Source organism: Oncorhynchus kisutch, linkage group LG11 (assembly GCF_002021735.2).
Source record: "Oncorhynchus kisutch isolate 150728-3 linkage group LG11, Okis_V2, whole genome shotgun sequence".
Taxonomy (NCBI): domain Eukaryota; kingdom Metazoa; phylum Chordata; class Actinopteri; order Salmoniformes; family Salmonidae; genus Oncorhynchus; species Oncorhynchus kisutch.
Genome location: NC_034184.2, coordinates 42,753,639 through 42,769,812, shown reverse-complemented (window position 1 = coordinate 42,769,812; position 16,174 = coordinate 42,753,639). Strand labels below are relative to the sequence as shown.

The 16,174-nt window shown below is 43.4% G+C and overlaps 1 protein-coding gene and 1 long non-coding RNA gene across 4 annotated transcripts; both read right to left on the bottom strand.

Annotated features, from left to right (window-relative positions):
• Positions 1 to 439: 439 nt before the first annotated feature.
• On the bottom strand, positions 440 to 9,738 carry LOC109899648 (nuclear receptor coactivator 4). Of its 3 annotated transcripts, none has more exons than XM_031835826.1 (10): positions 9,657 to 9,738; positions 6,259 to 6,385; positions 5,153 to 5,293; positions 4,884 to 4,972; positions 4,553 to 4,661; positions 4,070 to 4,171; positions 3,826 to 3,933; positions 2,518 to 3,585; positions 2,284 to 2,376; positions 440 to 1,999 (listed from the first exon to the last, which is right to left on the bottom strand). In XM_031835826.1, the coding sequence occupies exons 1-10, from the start codon at positions 9,707 to 9,709 to the stop codon at positions 1,994 to 1,996; spliced, it is 1,896 nt and encodes a 631-aa protein (XP_031691686.1). In that variant the 5' UTR covers positions 9,710 to 9,738; the 3' UTR covers positions 440 to 1,993. The 3 variants fall into 3 exon arrangements, with proteins under 3 accessions (XP_031691686.1, XP_020350655.1, XP_020350656.1); XM_020495066.2 differs by lacking the exon at positions 9,657 to 9,738 and adding an exon at positions 9,017 to 9,148 and having other exon boundaries at positions 755 to 1,999; XM_020495067.2 differs by lacking the exon at positions 9,657 to 9,738 and adding an exon at positions 7,961 to 8,204 and having other exon boundaries at positions 755 to 1,999.
• Positions 9,739 to 13,643: 3,905 nt separating this feature from the next.
• On the bottom strand, positions 13,644 to 14,701 carry LOC116376236 (uncharacterized). The gene is made up of 3 exons (XR_004211633.1): positions 14,475 to 14,701; positions 14,267 to 14,337; positions 13,644 to 14,113 (listed from the first exon to the last, which is right to left on the bottom strand). It is a non-coding gene; the product is annotated as an uncharacterized LOC116376236 (long non-coding RNA).
• Between the last annotated feature and the right edge of the window lie 1,473 nt (positions 14,702 to 16,174).

The following is a 16,174-nucleotide window of genomic DNA, read 5'->3' as shown; positions in this document are numbered from 1 at the left end:
TTACCAAGCCATCTTGTGATTTCACCTGACATGCCAAAGATAAAGATGTAAACAAGAGGAAAAAGAGGCTATTAAGTCTGTTCTGCTCATCACTACTGTAATCATATCTCAGAAGCAATATGATTTATTACTTTGATTGCTGTTTCAAAGGAGAACAAATGTCTCCCATTTTCTAGCTCAAAAGTTGTTAAGTAATCAAGCCAAGTCTATTTTTGGGTTGATCTTTGGCTAACGTCAGTCATCGGTAATCATGGGAAGACTGCTGCAACTGGTTTAATCTAATCCACAACTTGGTTGCAACAGCAGGAAATATTCTTGGCATCAGCACATTGGATAATCCTGCACTGTGCATTTCTCAAGACTAACAGCCTATGCTTGCAACTTGGTTTGGGCAATAAATGTTCAAATGCAACAAAAGGAGGAAGTCCAACCACAGCACTCAAGGTTTACTTGTTTTTATTAAGAGTTAATTATGGTACAGGTAGCACTCCAGAGAGCATAACACAAGTGATCATATGGATAGTTCTACTTTGTGGTACAAAGCATTTGCACAGGCACACCAGATGAACTGAAAAACCAAGTCCTAGTATCAAACACTAGAACCATTCATCGAGCACCATAGACGGGTTTGGCTGATGTCAAGAAACTGATGTGCGCATCGATGTGTCCGGAAGCCGCACATTATGACTGAATGGTCAGATAGCTAGCAACAATGACAAAGCTGTCGTGTGGGGAATCGTAGGTGGCTCGTATCTTATTTATACCATTTATTGTTTTGATGTGTTTTGACTGATTTCATGTCAAAGCAAATATGGCTCAAATTCGCTAACTAACAAATGTAACTAAATGCTCATTGTGCAAATGCATTTTGTTTTCAATAAACATTGAGACTAAATATAGTTTACATGTTGTTAACAATCTAAACCAACCCTGTTTGTTTTGACCCATAGTTGCGCACCCGTCGGTTTTGTTGCTAAACAACCAACCAGTCTATGGCGTTTCTCCTCTCCAACTCTCCTTCGCAAAGAGCCAGGTACACATTTTGAGGAATCTTTGTTCTAAGCACTATGGTGAGACAGCTAAAGAGGTATTATGCAGAAAGACATACACATCAATGGTCATCAAGTACATGTTCTTTTGGTGGGTACTAAAATTATTACGCGGTAGATGTTTTCTTCATTGGATTCAGCCAATCGAAAGTCATATCAATGGAAACTCGATATTGGGCACAACGTTTTCAGCTGGCATCTTTTGCAACATGAAAACACTTGCACAGCAGTGAAAATCTCAACACACAGGTGATATATAGGAGGCAAGCAAATCAGAACTATAGAGTTATGTTAGTGCAATAAGGGTAGATGTATTGGCAATGCCTTTAGGTTTAGCTTGTAAGATCAGAAGAAGACATTTACAATGAAAAGAATGGCTTTGCTTACATTACTTGATACTCTTATTTGAGTATGGGGGTTAACCAAATACCCACAAGGCATAGTCACTACAAAGACCAGCTATTCATATTAGTGACATGCACTTTACCACATTACACAAAAACAAGCGTTCCTAAATTATGGTTGATTCAAATCTCTTATTTCTGTCGCACCTAAACCTCCTGCCTCACATCATCCTCAGACTAAAGGAAAATTATGTTTACATATTCATGTGAGCTGGTCCTTTCAGGACTAGTGATTCTCAGTCACACTGCAGATTCGCTTTAGAGCCCAAGGCTAATCTTGCTAGCATGACAAGGTATTGACAACCCCACTGTGATTATTGAAGGCAAATTCACAGAATTCCATCAGACCTAAATGCACAGAACAATCAGATAATGGTAGTAGCTCCAGTAACCCCAGTCTACTTCAGACTGGGGTTGGGAGGCATATCTCCATGACAAAAAAATAAAAATAAAAAGCCCAGTCCCAGAAGAGAATTGGAGGAAAAGGCAAAGCAAGACATTGTGTGCGAGGATCAGCACACTCACTACTGGATATACTTGTCACATCTGGAAAAGACAGGGAAAGAAAGTCCAATTAATCCAGGAACAAACAATGAACAAAATGGACCAAAATAATCCCATGTTGGTGTTCAGAGAAATACGACTGACTCTTTCAACATTTCTCAAACTTGGTCCTGGGGACCCTAAGGGGTGCAGCTTTTTTGTTTTTTGCCCTAGCACTACACAGCTGACTCAAATAATCATCAAGCATTGATTATTTGAATCAGCTTTGTAGTGCTACGGCAAAAAAACTAAAAGGTGCACCCCTTGGGGACGATTAAGATTCTTACCTGTATAGGGACCCTGTGTAGCCACTTCTCCTTGTCTCCACCGATTTTCATACAGGAAAATAGATCACATACTGTGGAAGGGGCAAGTCGCTCCTGAAATCAGACCAAAGAACACAGTATGGTCAGTGACCCAGCTTTTGCTTGAGGCTTAAAATTATTCACTGGTTGACAGATTACACACAACAAAAAGTATTACATGAGTTTGTCCTTTCAGTCCATGATCCATAACCATACCTGAGCATTGGCCCTCTTGCGTAGAAGCCACTTGTCTTCCTCTGGTTCTGTGGTGTGTTGCTCCTTTGTCGTCTCCTGACTCGGTGTGGCAGCGGTGCTACTTTGTGTCTTCTCAGGTAAAACCCAGCACTCTGGCTGCAGTGGTTTGCTTAAAGGACTTTCTGACTTGGGGCCATTGAACTGGGAGCTGTGTTCCTCCATGCTGGGCTTTTCACCCTGGGAGGCTGGTGGAGACAACCAGGCTGAGAGGGATGACATGACTGGGGATGTGGAGTCCATGGTCTTACGAGGCTCGCAAGGGTAGAGCCAGGCCTCCAGGATGGCCTGAACCTTCTGTTCTTGCTCTTGATAGTCGAGGATGGACTGCTTGCTGGGGTTGTTCTTGTCCACAGAAACCCCGTTCTTGTCCCGACCCTCCTTCTTGAGGAGCCAGGCGCAGAGGGCTTCTTTGCCGCAGTTCTTGTCACACACACACTGAGAGTAGCTGGAGCAGGACTCGTTGGCTTTGCACGACTGCTGTACTGGAATAGCCTGCTGCAGCCAGATCTCCACAGAGCTGGGTGTGTTGGGGGTTTGGGGTGTGGTGGTGGCAGGGGTGATGGCTGCTGAGGCTGGGAGGGTCTTCAGGCACAAGAGTTTGCCCAGGTTCTCAATCGCCACAGGCTTGGTGTGGGTCGCACAGCACGATCCGCAGTCAGATTTGAGCAGCCACTCGCTGGAGGAGAAGCCCTCCTGGAAAGGTTTGAAGATATGCTTCCACCTGTCAGGTTCAGATGCCTGGCAGCTCTTGCTGGTGGTTTCCTTGGCAACAGTTGCCGGGGTGATGAGCCAGTCGCTCAGTTCATCCGTCTTAGCCCACTCTTCCTCCCCCTCCTCGTGGCCCACCTCTTCCCCCAGAGCCATGTCTAACTCAGACTCATCGATTTTCTCAATGGAGAAGGTTGAGCTGCTGCTGGTGCTACAGCTGGTTCTCTCTCTGACGGGAGGCTTCTTTTGTAGCCACATCTCCAGATCATGCAGCTGGCCCCAGGCCTTGAGGAAGTCAAAGGGGGCCATGGGGCAAGATGACTGGAGGAGAGGAAAAAGAAAAAAACAGTCCAGATGCTAAAATTAATCTGGGTGTAATCAGCCATGCAACTCAAAATGTCAACACTATTTTGACTTATTAACTTCAAATGGAATCCAAGTGGGTTTTCATGTGAAATTAGATGTGGTAAATGTAAATTAAAAGTTTGTCCTGTTTCTCGGCGCAGATTCGAGATAGACAAAAGGCCACAAAGAAGTGAATTTCCCATCATCTGCTCTCACCTGAACATCACTGCGGGTGATCAACCAATCCTGTAGGTTCTTACTCGACTGGTATCCAACTGGGGCGGTAGTCTCTGGACGGTTTCCAAGAGGTGCCGACTCCACCCTCTACAAACAAACAAAAAACGAGTGGGCATGTCAGTACAGTGTATTTCTGTGTGGGTGGGGACCCCGTGCAAGCAATCCAGAGTCACCACCGCTTTAGATGGAAAAGTGTCATCTGTGACATCATCAAGGTACAAACCTGTTTCTTAGCTGCGATTGGACAACCCTGCTGAAGCCATTGTCGCTCGCTGGCATTTGAGCTTTGAGAGGAGATATTCAGCACAGGGCCTCCTTCCACGTGCTGGGGAAGTGAAAGGGAAGTTATGAACAACAGTCTATCAATAGTGACAGCGGGAGATGTCAGGGTATTATGTAAGAAGCACTAACACATAACATGGATCGAGGAACTAGGCCACAAGGCAGTCATCTAGGACAGCATTACCAGTAGAATCACTATGTTACCTCAAAACTCCAATCCCCAAGATTCCCCCCAGCATGTTGATAACATGCAATTCTACACCTCCACAAAGAACATCAGAAAATGTTTTTCTAACACTCTTTCCTCGACTACAACTGATATTAAATATAAAAATGTACATGTTAAAAACCTTTAGTTAATATACCTTTAGTAAACCTAAGCTGTGTGTTCATTTCTGCTTGTAGCTCCCAGTGGGTCACGTACCTGGGTGGCAATGGTGCCAAAGGAGGTGATGGCCTGGCGCAGGGAACGAGTGTCAGCCTGGAAGCTCATCTCAGGGGTTTCCTCAGGAGTCAGGTTCAGAGAAGATAACCTAAACAGAGACATTTTAGTAGTCCACCCAAAATACCCCACACATCTCGTCATTCTCTACTAACGCATTCCAAGCTTCAGGTTCTAACCTGTGACTAAGTCTAACTGACAACAAGAGGTATTATGGAAGCAAATGCAGAAAGGCTGAAATGATCGCTCAAGTCTTAAGCGGACTCCCAATCCACATTCGATCCAAGACAGAGGCCATTGTGCCGTCTCGTACTTCTCCATGCAGCCGGTGAGCTGGTTGGCCAGGTCGTTGCTGTTGAAGTTTTCCAGCTGATGGATGAGAATGTCAAACTGGCCTCGGAGCTGTGGGCAAAAGAGAGAGGGAGAGAAAAGGAGAAGGTCAGACCTGGCGCCATTAACACGAAGGGGTGGTCACTGAAGTAAGAAACAAAAATTAACTTGATCTTCAGAAGTTTCTGAGCAGACACTGTGCAGTGCAGAGACTCCTGCAATGAGTCTGCAGACACCTGGGTTAATGCTCACCAAGTGAAGCTGATGTAGCTGTGCCTGCAGAGCCTCTCCCTTTAGCTGCTGCACAAGGTCAATCTGCTCCAGCAGCCACACCTCACGGGAACGCATAGACTCCAGGTGTCTGCTGATACAGGTCTGAAGCTGGGACTTCACCTGTAAACACAAGATAAATGAGCAAAACAGTAAAACAATATATAATCATCTGCATACGAGAATCCATACACACACAAATACAAACACTGCTGTCAAGCCATTGCCCTGAGATCTGATACAGAACACTCAAGGGCCGAGTAGCGTCTTTAATCTCCTGCTGCTGACACTAAGCAAGGTCAGATGCACAGACAGGACAGCACACTGACCTATACACCCATCTGCAATCTGCTCCAAGCACAAGGGCAAAGAAGAAGGGCAATAACATAAGGTTCTACCTATTCCTCTGCTGGTTAGTCAGAAAAAGGTTGAATGATTCTCTTAAGACGCAGTGAGAAGTGAGCTGCTGCAGTAGTGGATGCTCTGCTGTCGGTGTACTCTCAGACTGCAATGACCAGCCTCTCCCCCTGCTGCAATGACCAGCCTCTCCCCCTGCTGCAATGACCAGCCTCTCCCCCTGCTGCAATGACCAGCCTCTCCCCCTGCTGCTGCCTTATATATATATATATTTTTTTTTTAAAGGCAGGTCTGGGGAACTCTATCCCATAGTCATGTTTCAATTATTGGTCTCTCCGGTTCCCCTTCTCACCCTCATAACATGAGCCACATACTAATCATTAACTGTGGCCACGACAGGAGGACAAAGACCCATTTTAACAACACAGCTAACATATCAGGGCTTAGCCTGTCTGCCACAGTTATGACATACAATAAAGCCATGGCTCACTTTGTGGAATACTAATGATCACCGTGCCAAGGGTATCTGTCTTCCTGAGGCCCGGGGTGACTAACCATGGTGCTTGTCCTAAATCCTTGAAAACTACTTTGTTTAGAGCATAGAGCCCATTGTTATGTCCTGACATAACCAGAGCACAAAGACTGACCCAGTGGGGGTTCCTCCTGAGCCACTAGAACTGTGTCATTCCTGGGTGGGGCCAAGGGTTGTATAAGAGAGTCTTCTGACTCACCTCTCTGGAGTTATCCTTGAGCTGGACCTCAGCCCTCGTCACCCCGCCGATGGCCTCCTCCAGCTGACAGCGGGCCTGCACACACTGCCTGAGGGTGGCCTTCTCTCGCTCCTCAACAGTAAACATTCTGCAGAGGCACAGTTGTTACAGGGTTAGCCTTTGAGACATAGTATGTTACTTTGAAAGAACAGCATTTCTTTGTGTTTTCTTTCCAGACTTAAATCTTCCCTTTGTTCAGTGAACCACTGTCTGCGTTCGAGAATCAACTGTGATAGGGGGTTGCGCTTGAACAATCCCAAAAATAATTGGCTATGCACTAGTAAAGTGAGTGCTTCCCCTAATTTGACGTGGAATGGAAATATGTTACTGTCAGTACTGAGGTTAAATTTCTGTTCCCTTTTGCTGTGAAACCGCCACATCAACTCTCGCTTTCCTGCTCTCTCTCCGCTTTCACTTCTGCTTTACATCTCTTAACACAAACAGAGAGAATTTGGGGGAAAGTTTTTTAAACATTTTTTATTAAATTTTTAATTTTACCTTTATTTAACCAGGCAAGTCAGTTAAGAACAAATTCTTATTTTCAATGACGGCCTAGGAACAGTGGGTTAACTGCCTGTTCAGGGGCAGAACGACAGATTTGTACCTTGTCAGCTCGGGGATTTGAACTTGCAACCTTCCTAGCCCGAACCCTCTAACCACTAGGCTACCGCCCCATAAGTATCAGATTTAAAAAAATTAAACAAGGTGCATACTACCATTACAGTAGACTAATTGTCACTGTGACCACCAACAGATTCATGATCAGGATCCACGGGGAGATCCTACTATACTGAGTGCTGTATACTGTTAATCACTAGCATGTGTGGAGACTACCGAAAATTGTTCATTTTAGCAAGGGCATTAAGTTGGAAGGCATGTTTAGGCTAGGCTATTAGTTCTGAATTGGTCTCATAGCTTCTTGTTGACTCAGCCCAACACCAGCTTTGAGATATCTCACATAATATCCCTCACGCTGTCATTATTGAGCCCACAAAAGCGCATCTTAAAACGTTTGCTCAATCACTGTCATGGCCATTGTGCTGGGTTTTTGACAGATTAGTTTAATTTAGGATATCGGTTCCCAAGTATTCCCACATCGTATCTCAATGTAAACAAGGCACGATTAATGTATTGTTATTTTCAAATACAAATCTCTTTTTGGATATAATTATAATAATTTGTACACTACAAATGGACAACTATGTTCCAGCCCCCCAAACATGCATTCGCTTCGACAAAAATCGTCCCACCAGTGAATCGAGTTTCCTACATCTGGCCTTGACTTTAATCGGCGAATATAGAGCATTTAACAAACAATCCCTTGCAATGATCTCTTGCAACAAAGTAACGTTAACTGATACAAATGGAAGCTTTCGAGGCGTTTTTTGTTAGAGTAAAAGTAAGCCCTCACCAGGCATGGTTTTTAATATTTATTTGATCATTATAGAACAACACGTGTCAGTGTTGCTCATCGTAAAAGAGTACAGTCTTTGACAATTAACCGGTTGGTCAATACATTTATGCGGGTTTAAAGGTCATGTAACGTTAACTCTGGTAAAAATTAAAAATAAACGTTTTTTTTTTTGTTTTAAATGGAGGCGCTTGTCTCGTCTTGAAAAACAGCCGTACAACGTCAACAACGAACTCTTAAGGTTATAGCTACCTTGTGTTGCTGGGTCTCCAGTGATATCTCTCCGTTTAAATCCTTTGGTGTAGCTCCCTTGTTGTTGGCGTTCATATGCCATTTATTTATCAAGCCACGAACCAAGGCTGGTTGCTACGTCATAGGTTGTTTCCGTCAGATAAGTGCGCAGAGCAAAACCCTTTTATTCTATTTCTATGGAGCAACCAGCATCAGTTTCGCATTCAACGCGTACACCACCACTAGTAGGAAGAGAAGGGCCCCTCAAAAGGGGGTTAAAGACAGACAAGCGAATCATTTTCAGCGTTTGTCACACACACACACAACCCCCAAAAAATGCACAAGCCGCGAAGAACATACGAATGATTTTCCATGTTGGAAATACACTTCAAGTTACCAGTGCCAGCCACCACCAGTAAGGCGAAGAGTTAAACACTCACTAATTCATATGATTGGAAAAATTGCACAAATATAACAGCTGCTTATTTTCCACATAGTGATCACGATTCGGTGTTTTATAGTGATACAAATCACATTTTATTGGTCACATGCAGATGTTATTGCGAGTGTAGCGAAATCCTGATCCTGGGGGTCTCGAAGGGGTACACATTTTTATTTTTGCCCTAGCACTACACATCTAATTCCACTAATCGACTCATTAAACATTTGATTGGTTGAATCTGGTGTTAGGGCAAAAATAATGGAATCAAATTGTAATTGTCACATAACGTTACGTGTGTAGCAAATGATATTGCGGTTGTGGCGAAATGTTCACCCTCAGGACTAGGCGAAACACTTCCTGGGTGGAGGTAGGGATCCCAGATAACGCCGAACACGATCGATTATTACCAGCATCTATAGATATCTAGTATACTTAAACAAATGCAATCTCTTGGCTGTTTCATACAGCTTGCCCGCTCAATGAAGGCGAAAGACGTTAAGCTACTCGCTAGCATTATTGTAGCACTAACTTCACCTTAGCTAATTTGTGTGCTTAAAGGTCGTTAGCTAAAACAGCTAACAGAGTTAGACAGCTGCCGTTGTTTCAGACCTTAGTAGCTAAATGTTTACACCTACCTTTTCCCCTTGTACTGCACTTTTGACTTAGAAGACATCGATGTAACTAGCTCGGTGGTTTAAACAAATATAATGAACCCCGGCAAAGTCAACTGCTCCTCTTTTCACCAGGAAAAACCTAATCAAGTATATAAACCCTGGATTGCAAATGTATTGGCTATAGTGGGGATTTGAAGCCACCGGTCGGCCATATTGGCACTTCCAAATAGGAGCATCCTCCATAGGAATTAATCGAATTCTACAGTATTTCAATTAAATGTTAAGGACAAAATTACAAATAAGTATTTTGTTGTAGTGGGGATAGTAACATGACAAAAAAATACAAATAAATGATTTTGTTTAGCTCACAATATAATGTAAATGTAAGAATAAACGTGTCAAAAATGTAGACATTAATAAATGCCTTTCTATTTGCTTCTAAAATGTTTTACAATGGAGGTGTGCCAAGATTCTGCCTGTTCTACCAGTCACATTCTGTTAAAGGTCCCCAAAGCACACACATCCCTGGGTCGCTCGTCTGTTCAGTTCGCTGCAGCTAGCGACTGGAACGGGCTGCAAACACTCAAACTGGACCGTTTTATCTCAATCATGGACACTCTTACTGACAGTTTTGCGTGATGTATTGTCTCTACCTTCTTACCCTTTGTGCTGTTGTCTGTGCCCAATAATGTTTGTACCATGGTGTGTTGTCATGTGTTGCTGCCTTGCAATGTTGTTGTCTTAGGTCTCTCTTTGTAGTTTTGTCCTATATTTATGTTTTTTAAATTTGGTCCCAGCCCCCTTCCCCGCAGAAGGTATTTTGCCTTTTGGTAGGCTGCCATTGTAAATAAGAATTTGTTCTTAACTGGCTTGCCTAGTTAAATAAAATAAAAAATATGGCTCCGCGGTGGATTCAATACAGCGTCCCCGTTAGTCATCCAGGGTTTATACATATCGTTGGTAAAACCAGACAGAAAGAGGCAAAGCGAGAGGATTTACTCCACCCACAATATTTTTGTATGTAGATCTAGGAGTTGTGCGTTCCCACAGACTATTAGACGCTGTATTGCTGCCTTTCTCAAATCGGAGTGCGAATTATACATAAATATTTTAATAGCTTCACACCTGTAGGTGCAGGCTGGTGGAATAGAGAAACAACAACCGCTTCCTTGCTAGTTCGCGCTGCCTGTCATTTGAGCCCAAAATTGTTACAAGCGAAAATGTGGTCACAAACAACTCAGCCAGCTCACAGAGAATTGCCCTCAGCATACCACCTGCAATATAAGAGGACATGCTTAAGTCTACCTCCCCACATTCCTCACGCTTCCTTTCTGTGTGTTTCCCCAGTAACAATAACCCACAATGACCCAACCTCAGCCTTCTTTTCCATCCCCAGATACCTATGGACCCTAAGAATTATGATGTGTCTTCCCCGCTCCGCCACTCCTGGGTAAACCCCTCTGCTACGATGCGCCTACCCCCGCCCAACAGGTGCACCATATCTACCTCCCTCTTCAGAGTTGCATTATCTGGAGCCTCATTTCCCCCTACCTAAAGTGCCATCAACAGCTATCCGGTTTGGACATGACTTTGACTTCCCTTCTCTCAGTGGAACCAGGCTAGCAGCAGAGTCTGAACATAAAATTATCCTTTTATGCCCCACTTCTTCCCCCCATCCCAATGCCCACACTCGTGCAAGCGTTTCAGCAAAGACAGAAGCTCCACCAGACAGCCGCATCCCAAACCCTGCTCTCCCACTGCCTCGGTCCCTTGACCCATCTGTGAAGATCTGCAAACAGAGACCCCACGCCCGCTGTAGATGCGCCTCAACCACCACAAGGCAGTCCTCAGCCCTTATTTCAAAATAAGAGTCCCTCGCTTTAACATGCCAAAAAAAAAGACCCATTGATTTCCTATTTTGTATATAATTCTAATAATTGATCACAGTTGTGGTGGTAAAAGGACTGCATCTTGCTGTAACTGTTGGTTTGAGTTAGGACTATCATGTTGGCGTCCATTAAAACACAGATTGTGGTTTGCAGTTCAAAGGGCTGATGCCCAGTTTATTACTTAAGTTGAATTGAAGATAATGACAAGATTGAGGATGTAAGGATGGAGTGATTAAGTAGGAAAGAAACACATGGTAGTGATTTCATACAACCACCCGAGCCACTGCCTGTTCACCCCGCTATCATCCAGAAGGCGAGGTCAGTACAGGTGCATCAAAGCTGGGACCGAGAGACTCAAAAACAGCTTCAATCTCAAGGCCATCAGACTGTTAAACAGCCACCACTAACATTGAGTGGATGCTGCCAACACACTGACTCAACTCCAGCCACTTTAATAATGGGAATTGATGGGAAATGATGTAAAATATATCACTAGCCACTTTAAACAATGCTACCTAATATGTTTACATACCCTACATTATTCATCGCATATGTATATGTATATACTGTACTCTATATCATCTACTGCATCTTTATGTAATACATGTATCACTAGCCACTTTAACTATGCCACTTTGTTTACATACTCATCTCATATGTATATACTGCACTCAATACCATCTACTGTATCTTGCCTATGCTGCTCTGTACCATCACTCACTCATAACTTTATGTACATATTCTTTATCCCCTGACAGGTAGTAGTTTTGGAATTGTTAGCTAGATTACTTGTTGGTTATTACTGCATTGTTGGAACTAGAAGCACAAGCATTTCGCTACACTCGCATTAACATCTGCTAATCATGTGTATGTGACAAATATAATTTGATTTGATTTGATATAAACCATACGCAGATATACTAATATCTAATCTAATCTAAATTAATAAATAAGAACAAACTTTATTGGTCCTAAACACATTCAAAATACACAAAGGAAAGGATTACAAGCAAAAAGGTGTCTTGTAACAAAACACTTGCAAATTGAAATGGTCAGGTCTACCACACTGACTAGTGACAGGTCTGGGTATTTAAAGGTGGTGAAGGAGCTGAGTCCTGTCTCTGTTGGAAGGGGGATTGGACAGGGGAGGGTGATAGCGTGAGGGGACTGTCAGTCAGGGTAGGGGTAATTCGACCACAATAATAAAGTACCACAGTATGAGTGATAATGCATGGTTATCAAAACGTCACGCCAGGCCTTGTCATGACTGTCCTGTGAGGATCCAGAGGGGTTAGATCAGCTTTGCAGTGGATGACAGCCCACACCCTGTTGTAAATCAAGGAGAGAACATCCCTCTCCAAATTCATACAGGAATGTGTCTTTGTTACAGACATTTTCCAGCCGAAAATCTAACACGTTCTAAAGCGAATACTCAAACAATATTTCTAACATAGAAAGTGGGGAATGGTCGAAGGCTATCTATAGAATAATAATGTCATTTTGGTTGTTATTTGGTGATGTCATAAAATGTTAAAAATGAAATACTGTAACTTGAAAGGTATATACATTTACGAAGTTTCCATCCTCTACTTTGTGTATGAAATACGAAACATGAATGTTTTTGTTAAGAGAGGGATGTGATCTTAGAAACTATAAGAGAAAATTGTTTCTATAACTTTGTTCAAGTAGTCACCACCCCCCTGAGTGAGATCAGAGAGCATGTCAGCCTCACGAACTGCCCTCTTTTGAACAAACTGTATAAAACCATGGGTTAAGAATTTAAATTTCAGACCAGAGAGATGTGTAGCTGCAGCTCACGTCCAAAGTGGTTCGAATTCAATCTCAACACGAGGTAGAGATCTCACAGACATCATTTCCCAGACAATCACTGGTATGGATGATTAGCTGTTCTAAGTAAAGTATCTAGAAAAGCTAAATTAAGTGGGACCATTCTACTACTCTCTTCAAACCATCATATTTTACTACTCATCACCCCACTGGGAATCACAGGCTAGCCAGGTGTGTCAATCTTCAAAGACTCATCTTCCAGAGCGAATGGAGGAATAACAATAGAAGATGTGTGGGGAACCCTTTTGGACAATCAAAGCCTTACAAGCGTGCAGTGAAAAGGCCCAACACCCTTTCCAAGGCCTGGCTCTGACAGAAATATGAAGAACCAAGACATTTACAGGTAAATACATTCATGATTCCTTACTCAAAATGGGCGGTGATTTGTGTGTAAAGTATATGATTACTGTGAGAGTAGTGTCTAAAATGTACCAACATTAAGTGTCTGTCTCTCTCTCCATCTCTTTTGTAACAAGCCGCCATATTGTGTCAGTCCACTAGGGACCTGTTTCTATTGTATTAAGTGTATGTTTATCCCGTGTTACCATTTAGTTAGCGAGTAAACAAATAATTAAATTAATTTGTGTAGTACTGAATCATAAGTCAGGCTGTTTTTTTTTGCAGATGCAGAAGGTTACGACTGTTCAGAATGATACAATTTGAGGTTATGATTAATATGTTGACTGTTTATGGATGTGATAGGTGAAGACCTTTAGAGTTTTTAATTCGTCCTAACCCGGACGACGCTGGGCCAATTGTGCGCCGACCTATGAGACTCCCAATCACTCTCTACCAGGGTCTGTAGTGACACCTCTAGCACCAAGATGCAGTGCCACTCAGGAGCAATGCATTCAGCAACAAGTGTTTGTGCCAGACAAGAGACTAACCTAGAGACAGCAGTCAACATTTATTAAAGCATATCAGGAAATACTGTGCTGTATGTAGTCAACATGTAATTAATTATTAGTTTATGATAAAACCGTTTCAATCAAACAATCACTTTACTCACTGTTTTTGTGAGGGATAGTGTTCTTGTTGTTTCCTTTCGATAAACACCTGTCAAACAGATAGCCGCTTATGTAATTGTGCCATTTGAAGTATTTGGGTCGGGCAGGATCCTTCACAGCAGTGCTTGTCTTTTCCTGACAGTGTTGGAAACTGTGGTAGACACAAAATGGACCATACTGTAGCTGCAGCCACCTCTTCCAGTTCAGCCTGGCCCAGCTCGTTCAGCTTAACCTCCGCCTCTTCCATAATGCACTCCAGGAGCTGGTACAGGTGGAAGGGGGGGGGGGGGGGGCAGCAGGTCTGTCTAGACCGTCTGCAGTGAAGCGTTTACGCTGTAGGGGGCTCAGCCTCTGCTTGGAGATTCCGGAGACAGCTACACAGGACAATACAACCAGTTAGCTACAAGGCATCCAATATTACAGTAATCATTATAACGCGTTGATGCCTTGTGCAATCAACTGATGTCTAGTTGTCGTCTTGGTCTGGGAATGATCCAATTTGGACCTATATTTACTGTTGGACTGACCTTTTTGTGATGTTGGAGGGTACTCTGTCTGGCTCCACCATAGCCAGGGCTTGGAATGGAACTCTTGGAGCCTGTTTGGATTAGGTAAGATGTAAGGAGATATTACAAAAGTATATTTGGTATCAACTTAATGTCAATACAACTCCATCCAGACAAACATGTTTGTAGAAGTAGAGTAGTTGTATGTTAGAAATCCAACGGTCCCTACCTGAGAGATGTCAAGGGAGTGGGTGTGTGAGCCGAGATACTCTAGGTCTGGTGCGGGGACCAACATGTTGTTGGGGTTGTTGACGAGGTAGGACACCATGGTTACTTGACCACCCTTAGCACCTCCTTCTCCTCTTCACTCTCCTTTCCTTCCGTGTCCTTGTTGCTGGTGGACGATTCTAAGATCTCGCTCAGGCTTAGAGATGCTGTCCATCATAAAAAGATATGCCGATAATAAAACAGCCTTGTTTTAATCCTCTTGACAATTTAATACTTTGAGAAGTAGCCAGGAAACTAAAACGATTTGGCATGGGTCCTGAGATCCTGAAAAGGTTCTACAGCTGCAACATCGAGAGCATCCTGACTGCTTGCATCACTGCCTGGTACGGCAATTGCTCGGCCTATGACCGCAAGGCACTACAGAGGGTAGTGCGTACGGCCCAGTACATCACTGGGGCTAAGCTGCCTGCCATCCAGGATCTCTAAACCAGGCGGTGTCAGAGGAAGGCCATAAAAATTGTCAAAGACCCCAGCCACCCCAGTCATAGACTCTTCTCTCTACTACCGCACAGAGTGCCAAGTCTAGGACAAAAAGGCTACTCAACAGTTTTTACCCCCAAGCCATAAGAACAGGCAATCAAATGGCTACCCAGACTATTTGCATTGTCTCCCCCCCCCCCCCCCCCAACCCAACCCTCTTTTTACACTGCTGCTACTCTCTGTTTATCAGATATGCATAGCCACTTTAACTATACATTCATGTACATACTACCTCAATTGGGCCGACCAACCAGTGCTCCCTCACATTGACTAACCGGGCTATCTGCATTGTGTCCCGCCACCCACCAACCCCTCTTTTACGCGACCGCTACTCTGTTCATCATATATGCATGGTCACTTTAACCATATCTATATGTCCATACTACCTCAACCAGCCTGACTAACTGGTGTCTGTATGTAACCTCGCTACTTTCATAGCCTCGCTACTGTCTTTTCACTTTTGTTTTATTTCTTTACTTACCTATTGTTCACCTAGCACCTTTTTTGCACTATTGGTTAGAGCCTGTAAGTAAGCAGTTGACTATAAGGTCTACCAACACCTGTTGTATTCGGCGCGCGTGACAAATAAACTTTGATTTGATTATTTACTGTTTTACACGTGGGTTACTACACAGAACTTTAACCCGTTGTATAAGATATTCTCAAAAATTTTAATAGTCCAGTCATTTATATTATAACAAAAAAAAGTATTCTGCATTGTTTTAAGTAATCATGTGACAAAAAAAAAAAAAGAGCCGACTTCTGGTAGCATAGCTTTCGTGTATTCACCCACGTGGCTGTGGAGATTGACAGGACAATGTCACAGCATGTCACCGTCTACATGTTTCTTCCCAGATATGTACTTAAAGTCGAAGTGGAAGTCAGCCAACTCCCCGACCCAGCAGTGACCTACTGCATTGAGTCTTGTTGTGCTCAGAACATAGGTCAATGGGTAGGTCAATGGGTAGTAGTCTGTAAAGGTAGGTAGATGGTTACTAAACATGTCAAAGATTGCCTACTTCAGCGCTAAAAACTCAAGTTAGCCAGAATGGTGGTCGTTTTTCTCTGCTGGAGTTAGCGTTCTGGACCCATACCCCATTACACGTAGTTTCCAGTTCTAATGTTGGTCAAGCACAGCCTGAAAACGGGTGGTGGTCTCGA